The following is an 11441-nucleotide window of genomic DNA, read 5'->3' as shown; positions in this document are numbered from 1 at the left end:
TATCTGCGGCTGCCTTGTCAGCCTTGTCCCTTGTGTACAGAGGTTTCCTCAGATTCTCTGAACCTTTTAATGACATTTTCTACTGTAGACAGTGAAATCCACACATTCTTTGCACTTATTCTTAAATTGTTGCACTATTTTCCAGCGCAGTGTGTCACAGAGTGGTGAAGCCCTCCCCATCTTTACTTCAGAACACTCAGCCTCTCTGGAGGCTCTTTTTATACCTGATCATGTGACTCACCTGTTGCCAGTGAACCTAATTAACTGTGAGATCTTCCACCAGCAGTTTTAACATTTGGTATGTTGTCTCTTTTTTGTGAATGTCAAATTATTAGACAGAATTAAAGCTGATTGAAGAAGGAAAAAAAAGAGGCATCCCCTTTTTTCATGTGGAAACTAAAAAAAAATATTAGATTTGAAGGAAAGGGGACGGTTTAGCACAATATTATGACTAACTCATTATAAATAACTCAGCTACAAAATAAGTGAGAAACAGTTTCAGGTTGCAATTCACTGACTTCCTGAGAGAAAGTCAGAGACGTTTGAAACATTTAAACAACTGAGGAACTAAAATGATTGTTCATGAAAAAAGGATTTGTTTTTCAATAAAATACTGCAATCATTCCAACTGTAGATGTGAAGTGAGAAGTTTTATTTATAGATGAATATACAAGCTAACAAAGCCTGTTTGTAGAAATGAGAAAGTTTGATTGTGGTTTGAAGTCCAAAATGAAATAATTTATTAAATAACAGTAGTTACATAAACAAGGCAATGCCATTATTGACATTATACATTTATATGATGTGACCTCAAATTCACACCAGAAGCAGCTGCTCAAAGGAAGATCAATTTATTTGTCCAGTATAATATTAGGTGGAGTGTCGTTGATTTCAGTGGCATGCACAGACTTGTTGAAGGGCAGGGGCGAAAAGGAAAAAAAGGGCACATATAGCGTGTCCTCGCCACTGAAGAGGGCACTTTAGCACGCGTTTTGGCTCCCAGGGGGCACTTTAGCATGCGTTTTCGAGTCCAAGAGGGCGGTCACCCCCCCCCCTGCACGCCACTGGTTGATTTGAATCCAGCCTTAGCGTTGGTTCCCGACCCAGCCCAAGCTCTCTGACGAGGAAAAACTTCCCAAAATCCTGAGCCTGTAAGGAAATTGGGAAGAAACCTCGGAAGAGGCAATTCCAAGAGAGATCCCCTCTACATGGATGGCTGGGGGTTCAACAGTATCCAAAGGAGAAAAGCTTCGCTGTTGATGCTGTACATCACGGCACTGTCAGACGAGGGCTGGCGGGAGGAGCCTCTCTGAGGGTCCTATTTATGATGGAGGCCTCAGGACGGGTGGAGGGCTGAGCTCTCTGAGGGCGGAGTTCATCTGTAGCTCCTCCAGCGTGGCTCGCTCCATCGGGTCACTGGCCAGACACCTAAGTAGCAAGAGCTTCACATCTGAAAATCAAGACAGAAATCAGGAGTCAGAAGAAATCAAAGGTTTAAGTGGGCGGTTGCAACGATACGCCAAAAATCTGAAGAGTACATTTGTGTGCACGCCTGCGTGTGTCTTACCTGTAGACAGTTCAGGGTTGATCCTAATGCGGCCGCTGTGGTAGGTCCAGGTGGTGAAAAACTTGTGTCCTCTCAGCAAAGAATAGAAGAGCGCCCCCAGCTGGTACACAGTGGTGGGACGGGCCCAGTGGGCCTGATAATTAAACCACTCTGGAGGGAAGTATACACGGGTACCTAACGCACACATCAACAGAGGAATGGAAGGAGACGGTTAGAGATACGGAGAGAAAAGAAAGACAAAGGATGAGATGAAGCTTAATTTAAACATGAGTCATTATTTCAGAGATGAGGAGCAGAGAGCCAGATATCATACCACAAATAGAAGTGTAAGTGTCCTCCGTCGAGAAGCTGCTACAGCCAAAGTCGATGATTCGCACTCTCGGTACGTCCGAGTCCAACTGAACCAGGACATTTTGTAACTTGATGTCCCGGTGAAAGACGCCCTTGGAGTGCATGTCCACGGCCGCGTCCACCAGCTGTCTCAGGATCATCTGAAACCCAGAGAGAGAAAGAGTTAGAGCGATTGTAAGGAAGTATTTTCTCCTGATTCTCCACAGGGTGGAAAAGTCTCTGAAACAACATGATGACGATGACATGACAGTGTTCAATATGACAATAATATACCAATAAATGAGCTCCATGTGATTTTCATCCATGAACTCAGGTTTTCCTGCAAAGGTCCAGTCACACCAGCATTTAAAACACGATGTTTTTAAGGAAAATGGATCCATTTCAATAGAATAGATGCAATTCATGGATTTGTCAGTGGTGGTAAAGTAAATGCACACTGATCTTTTGGGTCAAGTTGAGCTTTGGTGAACGTTGGTGCTGTGGACTAAATAGCAGAGAACAGAGAGGTGGAGAGTCAAAGTGGTTTCCACACCAGTTATTTGACAGCTGTGACCTCTTTTGAAAAACTCTCTGTCCTGTTAGCAACTGAGCTAACACGCTTTCCAACTGACGTTCAGCATCTAGCGAACACAGAGCTACCGCAGCCATGGTTGTGACTGACTGCCACGTGTTCTTGGCTCACTGTTGTGTGAACCGTTAGCTTTCTAGCTACAGTACTTCATTAACTACGAAGTATTTCCTCCGTCACTCAATTTCTACCACCACCTGTTTTTTCAAGGAGCGGTGGATGAACACTTTGTTGTGTGACCAGGCCTTTTTACAGTGCAGTGAAATCTGAACACACCAATAAAAACTGTGATAAATACAGTTTTTCAGCTGTGCTTGAACAAAACGAAACACAGAAACATTCTCCCTCCAGCTGTCTTACCTTTGCCTCCTGTTCATCCAGGGATCCTCCGCAGGATTTCACATATTTGTGAAGGTCCATGGAGGCCTTTGGTTTCTCCATTACCAGGATCAGCTCCTGGTCCCGAAGGTACCAGTCCAGCAGGGACACAGCAGCAGATTCTCGAGTGGATCCTGGCAGACCTGCGATTTTGAGCATGAAGAACACCTCGAGGACGATGTCAAATTCCTTGCCATTGCACATCTGAAGAAAAACAATGCATAGATACCAAGTGGTTATTACCTAAAGTTCCACATGTTCATTTTTAGACAGGGTTAATATGTGAGCAGCACGTGTTTGCTCATCCAAAGTGGAGGAGTGACAGAAATATTTAACATTCAGGTTTTACTTTGAATTTCAACAGTTACTCTTCAATATCAGATTAAATTACTTACCACTCTTTCACATCTCACAGACCCTCTGGGAATGTGCTTGATGGCCACCTGCAAGACAGAAACACACATCATTTAGTTGGTACTTCCTGAGCATCAGTGAGTGTTATAATGTGTGTGTGTGTGTGTGTTTGTGTGTGTGTGTGTGAGAGCCTGTGTTAGTCAAACTTACTAGTAAATTGTCTGATTTCCGGAGGCCAGTGAACACTGAGCCGAAGCCTCCTGCGCCCAACGGACCGAGCTGACGGTACTTGTCCTCAAAATCAGCTAAAAACACAAACACAAGGTTAATTTTTAACTTCTTGAAAAAGTCAAAGCTGTCTCATTTATGTTGTGAGTAATCCTGATTTTATTCCTGAGATAAACATGAAATAACAAGCCGTGTAAATCGACTTGCTCACAAAGTCATTTTGTCTCTATTAGCTTACCTCTGCTAATGTTTTCTAAGGAGGACATCTCATAGAGTCTCTCCTGACTGACGTCCCCTCCGTCGTCATCACAACTGACATTCTCCAGCTTACCACTGGATTCAGTGGTGCTAGTGGGACGGCTGAAGGACTCAGAGCTGCACCTCATCTTCTTCTCGGGTGCGTCACTGTCAGCACTGGCCTTCCTCTTGCCAGGACGGATCCTTCCATCCTCCACTGACAGCTCACTGGGGTCAGTGCTGTCGCTGTTGTCGATGCTACACCTTGATCTTTTTTCAGGTGCTCCGGCATCAGCACTGGCCTTCCTCTTGCCCTGCCGGATCCTTGAGTCCTCCGCTGACACCTCACTGTGTTCAGCGAGCTTGGTGAGGTCACTACACCTCCTCCTTTTGGGGGGCACCTCTCCATCATCACCCGTCCTCCTCTTCCTCACACTGACATGCTCCTGCACATTGTTGCAGCTGCCAGTGGAGCGGGTGGTGTTGCCTCTACCCTCGAACTTTGTCCTGGGTGATCCTGAACCATCAGCGACCTTCCGTTGTCCTCCCTCCATCTTTAAATGTCTCGGCATGTCGCTCTCTGCAAATTTCTCCTCGGAGATGAATAAAGTATTTATCTATCTATCTATCTATCTGTCTATCTATCTGTCTATCTCTCTCTCTCTGTCTCTCTCTCTCTACAAAACACAAAAACAAAGTCCAACTTTCCAACAAAATTTCTGAACATACAAACACCTGCAGATACCTGAAGAGTCTGTAGTCATACAGTGAGTGTGTATTCATAGGTCAGACAGACTCTTGCATGATGATGTCACACATCAAGGCACAAAATATGCAAATTAGCATTCTAAAGCCCCACCCATTTTTTTCAAATATTTGATTTTTTGTTTTGTTTTGTGTGTTGTTACTGTTTGTTATTTTGTTCCTCTGGATGAGATCATGTGATTCAGCTCATCCTGAGTGTGTGCTCTTTTGCCTCCTTCCACAGTGATGCACTCTTTGGTCCTCGCATTAAGTCCCACTCCAAGAGACACTTTGGGGTTTAAAAGTGCATGTCTCTGTTATTGGACATACTGAGCTTTGTTTGTTTGTTTGTTTGTTGGACTCACAGTCCAACAACAGTTGTTGATTTCTGTTATCTAAATAAATTAACCCAGCCTAATCTCTCAACTACAGCATTTACTACCGTAACGTTTCAAAAACATGAGGAATGAAGAAAAACATTTCTTTTACAACAGCTGTATTTTGTCAAAAAATAAGACAACTTAAACAATGGACTATAAATCCAGTTTTTACACATCTCACTTGTTGGAACAGAAGGTTTACTTTCACAAGGACAACACTTGTTGACCAGGTTATCAAGAGTGCATAGTAAACATCCATAGCTGCTACAAAATGCATCACAATTTCCTAATGACAACAAAACAACATCAATAAAGTCTGTTTCACAATTATATGTATGTGTGTATGTAGGTACGTATATGAGATGAGATAAAACTTTATTTATTCCCAGACGGGGAAATTTGGGCATTACAGCAGCATGTGATAGCAGAGGGAAGAAAAATAGCAGCAGAGGTAGAGAACATTCGAAAAAAAACAAAATACTAGTCTAGTAAAAAGTAGACTATATTTATGTACATATTATACAATACAATGCATATACTGTATGTGTGTGTGTATACAAAAACACATCTCACTCATTTGAACAAAGTACCCTGAGTTAGAACAAAGTACCCTTTTCTTTCATAAGGACAGCACCAGTTGACAACGTATTCGATAACTGCTACAAACTAATGCATCACTTTCTGTACTTAAAACAGCTTTCTAAAGACAAAAAAAACCAACAACAGTAAAGAGTTTTCCACAGTGGTATGAATGTGTACGTGTGTGTAGACTGTATCTGTGTATGTATGTTTGTATGCATATAAACATATCTCACTTGTTAGAACAAAACCCTTTCCATTCACAAGGACAACACTTGTTAACCATGCTACCAACAGTAATAGCACAAACACAATGGTTAAATGTCAATGCATATGCAAATACACACATGCTATACATAAATACTGCCAAGAACATACATGAAGGCAGTGCATGTGACTTGCATAAATCCAGTACCAATGCAATGAACGGTCTGTATTCCAAGGGGCAAACATGGGAGACTGCGGTTCAGAGGTCTTGAAGCAAAGCATCGCTCCATTCAATGCTCCCCATATTTGAACAGAATATGAGGGAGCATACATTAAGGCAGTGCAAGTGAGTTGCATAAGTGCTTAAAGTCCAGTATCAGTGCAATGAAAGAGCAACAGTGGTCCATAAGGCAAACATGGTAAACTGTGTTGTGTCTGCCTCGCCATAACATGGCAACAGCTCACTGATGGAGTCTGTTTTTGAGAACTTGGGCTTTCTTAGAGAGAGTGTTGCTGTCTGGCTCCATCACAACTTTCTGGAGCACTTTGAAAGTGTACTTCAGTTCAGGAGGGTGGTTGAGGTTCAAGGCATACATTAGACCAAACAACATTGCAGCACTGAATGCAACGTTGTCCAGATCACGCAGAACCATCTGGCCTTCCAGGACAATGGATCCTTGAAGGGCTTCATCTCCTGTCTGCAGAGCGCACAGTCAGAAAAGGAACCAAATTAGATCAATGACAACAACTTATAGACATCAGAGTCACAAGGCAAAAAGGTTGGGAACCACTGGATTAATCTTTAATGATGAGATATATTTCATAAGCTTATCATGTGTTTTGTTTTATGTAAAATCTAAATCTGAAAATTTTTGTCTAAACCTACTTAGAGTTTTAAAGGATTATTCCACCAAAAGACACACACTTCTATAGATACATATACACTGATACACACGTGCAACAGTGTGTGGCCACATACACACTCTCATACAGACTGACACACACAAATACTTAGTAGTGGCAATATGGTTTAGGATGATACTTGCACGGCATCAGGCACAATCAGAATTTCATTTGAAATTTTGTAATTGTGTAGCTACTATCTGTCAGATAATGTAGCTGAGTAAAAAGTATTTCTCTCTAAAATATAAATGAGAAGAAGTACAAAGAAGCATAAAATGTTGGTTCATACATACACTGCAAAAAATCCAACTTGAATTTTTGGTCTAAAACTGTGATTTCAGTTGGTTAAACTTAGAAATATAATTTATTGACGTTTGAGGCAATAATATCAGTTAGCACAACAAAGCAATCCAGTTATGTGCTCTAAAACAGTTTGGTTGGTTGGTAATACTTATATCTTCAAGTTGGAGTTCAATACAAGGGACAACCCTTGCGGGAAAGCCAACTTTCCGAGTTGGCACCCTTGAAGTCTCACTCTCATTGTGGCTGTGCTGCCTCAAGCTGGAGTCCACCCAGGTAAGCACCCTTTAATTAAATTAAGTTAAAATGATCCAGGAATTTTATTCTGAGTTGTGTTGTGCCGTGTTGTACATTGTTTGACGAAGAAGTCGACCGACACATTTTCAGCATTTAAACACAAACAGGTTTTCAGTTATGAGCAAAAGCTAACGTTAGCGGCTAACTGATGCTAGCGGCACTGCATTAGTCAGCCGCTAACTTGTCTGGGCATATTCTGACTGGTTGGTATTGTGTCAATTCATGTTCGATAATATGTTGCAGCCAGTAGCCATTAGGGCATCAATGCCAATTTATAATTGTGGTCGCAACATTAGCTGACATTTCATGGCGGTGTTACGAACACTCGTACCAACTTAGCACATGGTTCTGGTGAGGACCGCAGCGCAGGTGAGCAGCAGGGTGGTTTGACAGTGGGGAAAGTGCAAGTGGAGCAGGAGTGGAACCGGAGATTGAGCCGGCCACAGGCTGCTGTGCATTTAGTTTGCTGTCTGCCTCTCTACTCAGTTCTCTTTACCGTCTGCTGGTCTCAGTTAAAGGCTGTGTGTTGAGACAGGGGAAGAACTCGGATAACCAGTGTGTGCGTATGTGAAAGCTATAGTTATTTTAGCTTGCCCTCCGTATTTTAGCCGGTCGCTACCAGAGGTTTATGAAAAAAAGTGTTTGGGTTACAGTCCCACAGTGTGTGCGTGTGTGAAGTAGGCTACAATTATTTTAGCGTGTCCTCCGTATTTTAACTGGTCGCTAACGGAAATTAATACATAAAAAAGAGGGTTACAGTCCCACAGTGGACCCCTTCATTGGTCAATGACATGACATGCATATTTTTGTGTCCGAGTCCTCAATAATAATATTCATGATTTATTAATGACATCTGTCACTTCATTCTATTAAAATTTATTTTCATACATTTTTTAGTTAATTCAAATAATTATTTTATGTTTTGGCTTCTCACAATCTTAAAATGTCAGGTGGTGCAACTGTCCAAGCAAGTGCGCCAAGAAAACTTTAAAAAATGTATTAATTATTTCATAGTTCTAAAGCTTTTAAAATAACGGCTAAACTTTTGTCCAGCAACTAACATTTCCTAAATGTCAGGGTGGCGCAACCATAAACATTGGACTTTTATTTTGAAATGAAGAGACAATAGCTGTAAACAGGATGTTGCATCAGCCAGGAGACCCCAAGAGACCCTTGGGACTAAGCTAAAAGGTTTGTAAATCTCTGTCAAATACTGATAAAAATAACTACTTTTAACTCATATGTAGGCTGGTACGCTTTCCATGTCAGGTGGTACATCTAGTGTAAAACTAGAAACATATTATTTTATCATAAAACTTTATTTTTTAAGAAAGTGGTCTGTTTTAACTTCATGACAAGGGTAGAAGCTAATGCTAGCTAACAAACAATAGCCTGTTTAATTTGAGGTTAGTTGCAATTGAAAAAACATTTGACATGATAATTTGTACATTTTAGATGCCACTATCAACTAAAGAAAAATCAGCACGACATTGGGCGCGCAATAAAACTGATCCGGCTGCAAGGGAAGCATATCTGGCAAAAAGAAAAGAGAGGTAATTAATCACAACAGTTCATTTTACTGTTATTATTATTATATTACAACTTTCAGTTTCTTAAATGGGTATTTGTCAGTTTCCTAGTTCTTGTGTTTTATAGTTATCAGAGGAGGAAGAGAGAGGGAAAGATTGTGAAGCCCCCCATCAGCCAACTGTCTGAGCAAGAAAAGAAAAAAAGGAGGCAACAGTGGAGGCAAGATCAGAGAAAGCACAGGGAGTGTAAAAGGGCCATGGAGGAAATCTTGAATTTCACACCAGAGTCAATAGAATCCCCAGCAGAGCTTGAACCTAACCCTCCCAACATGGATGATATTGTCAGTGTAGATACACCTCAGGCATCTTCAACACCACAAAGAGACGCATGCAGTGGATGGAGAGGAGAAAAAGCAAAGTTGTGCAGGAAAATGCAAAAAATGAAACGAGAAGTGGAAACTGCCACAAGAGAGTCTGAAAAGTTAAGAAAACACATAGAAAGATGAAAGAAAACGAAGCCTGAAAAGCAAAAAGTGAAATCTACTAAAGGAGACAGATCAAGTCCAGTGGCCATTGAGAGAAAAGAAAGAGTTGTAGATGTCCTCTGCCATAATGAGAACAGTCACTGACTGCCAGGAAGAAAGGACACAGTCACAAAAATCAAAAACCAACAACAGAGACGTGTATTAGTTAAACCCCTCACTGAACTCCACCTGCAGTATAATTCTGAAGTGCAAAAGAGTCACAGGCACAGACAGTTTGTTCGATATTGTCCATTTTTTGTGACGCAGCCAAAATTATCAGACAGGAATACATGTGCATGCTTAGACCATGAGAATGTCAAACTTTTGACAGAAAAACTGCACCAGAAAGGTCTCCTGAAAACTACCAGCATGTCTCAGCTGTTGTCTTCTATTGTATGCAGTCCAGACAACAAGACATGCATGTATCGAGTCTGCCCCAAATGTTGTTATAATGAGGTTGAAATTCCAATACCACAGGCAGAAGAGACCATGACATGGCATCAGTGGATCAGGAAATCTGTGTCGGAGGGGCCAAAAACATACATGAATTTTGTAAAAGAAACACAAGCTGGAACATGTGCTGAACTGTTGAACATTTTTAATCAGAAGCTTGACAGCCTTGCCAAACACCACTACAACTGGTTGCACCAAGCCAAAGAGTGCAGGGCTTTAACAGAAAGCCTAAGCGAAGATAACAATGTCCTCGATGTGGACTTTTCAGAGAATTTCTCCTGCAAACTTAACAGTGAGGTGCAGGCTTTTCATTTTGGAGGGAGTTGGAAGCAGGCCACAGTCCACACATGTGTGGCTCACACAGCAGCAGGCTCACAGTCGTATGCAACCATCTCTGCATCCCTTCGGCATGATGGGAGAGCTGTGTGGGCCCACTTGGAGCCAGTGCTGAGGGATGTGATGAAGAATTGCAATCCATCTCCTACAATTCTCCATGTGACGAGTGATGGTCCAGTCACCCAATACCGCAATAAAAATAATTTTTATTTGCTCAGCACCATTCCCTTCCTCTCAGGCTTCAGGTGACATGGAGCTTCTCGGAGAAGTCCCATGGAAAAGGTGCTCTTGATGGAGTTGGTGGTGCAGTGAAGCGCACTGCTGACTCTGCTGTCCAAAGGGGTGAAGATGTCCAGACCCCAGAAGATTTGTACAACCTCCTAACACAGAGGAAATCTGATGTCAAGTTCTTCTGGGTGGCTGAGGAGGACATCAGAAGATTTGATGAAGCGGTCCCTGAGGTTGTGCCTCCTGTGAAGGGAGGCACAACCTGCACAAAGTAATCTCCACCGAACCAGGGAAGGTCATGCACAGAGAGATCTCCTGCTTCTGTAGCAGACCACATATCTGCCAGTGTTACAACCCCATAATGGTAAACAGCCAATGTCCAGGCCAGTGCTCATTCCAGTGCCCATGAGAGCACCAGCACCCATGAGAGCAGTGATCTAAATGGAAAGTTCATCATGGTGAATTACGAAGGTCAGCCATTTGTGGGGCAGGTCCTTCAAGTGGTTGGGGAAGAGATTGAGGTGAGCTGCATGCAGCAACTGGGAGCAAAAAATGCTTTCACTTGGCCCCAACGTGCTGACATCCTTTTTTTTTACACAGCTGAAGTGCTCAAAGTGATTGCAGAGCCAGAGCCTCTCAATTAACGACACACACGTCTAACGCATTCTGTCTGGGAATACTTCAATACACAAAAACTGAGCTGAGATATTGTCTACTAATGTTGACCCAACAACTAAGAAAATATCCCGGTTTTGTTAAATGATACGTCATTGTTGCCATTTAGAATAGTTTTATAGTTAGTGTTGTATCGAATATAGTCTTATGTGAAGTGCTGTTGATGGGTTAGGGCTAGTCTACATCTGCCCAGGGTTAGTCTGTTTAAGAAAACTTAAATAGAGACACATGTTACTATTTGAAATGAAAATGCATTTTTTTTCCCAGTATATTTCATGTCATAACTAATGTTGTCAGGTGCTACAACCAATATTCGTCAGGTGGTGCAACCAATTTAGATAAAAAAAATGATAGGTTAAAATGACCAAATGGTTTCTAAATGTAATTTTTGTAGTTATTATATTGAATATATGAATTTGTGTATTTATGTAATTATTTTCCTGTCTTTGAATGTAAAATGTGATGTTAACAGACTTATAACCTGATTTACAGAATTAAAAAAAATCTGAAATTATTGTAAAAAAAAAACCCACAATGAGTGTAGACACCATAGTTAGTTACCAAAGATTTAATTAAAAAAACAACTAGGAATGTATACATATT

General features: G+C 41.6%; 1 protein-coding gene across 1 annotated transcript; it reads right to left on the bottom strand.

Moving 5' to 3' along the window:
- Positions 1–1322: 1322 nt before the first annotated feature.
- On the bottom strand, positions 1323–4255 carry LOC121614818 (serine/threonine-protein kinase pim-2-like). The gene is made up of 7 exons (XM_041948903.1): positions 3757–4255; positions 3429–3523; positions 3260–3307; positions 2847–3068; positions 1881–2058; positions 1568–1741; positions 1323–1450 (listed from the first exon to the last, which is right to left on the bottom strand). Exons 1-7 carry the CDS (start codon positions 4253–4255, stop codon positions 1323–1325), a joined length of 1344 nt encoding a protein of 447 aa, XP_041804837.1.
- Positions 4256–11441: the final 7186 nt, after the last annotated feature.

This window comes from Chelmon rostratus, chromosome 12 (assembly GCF_017976325.1).
Source record: "Chelmon rostratus isolate fCheRos1 chromosome 12, fCheRos1.pri, whole genome shotgun sequence".
Lineage (NCBI taxonomy): Eukaryota > Metazoa > Chordata > Actinopteri > Chaetodontiformes > Chaetodontidae > Chelmon > Chelmon rostratus.
The sequence above is the reverse complement of the archived record's forward strand: the minus strand, read 5'-3'. Positions and strand labels throughout refer to the sequence as shown.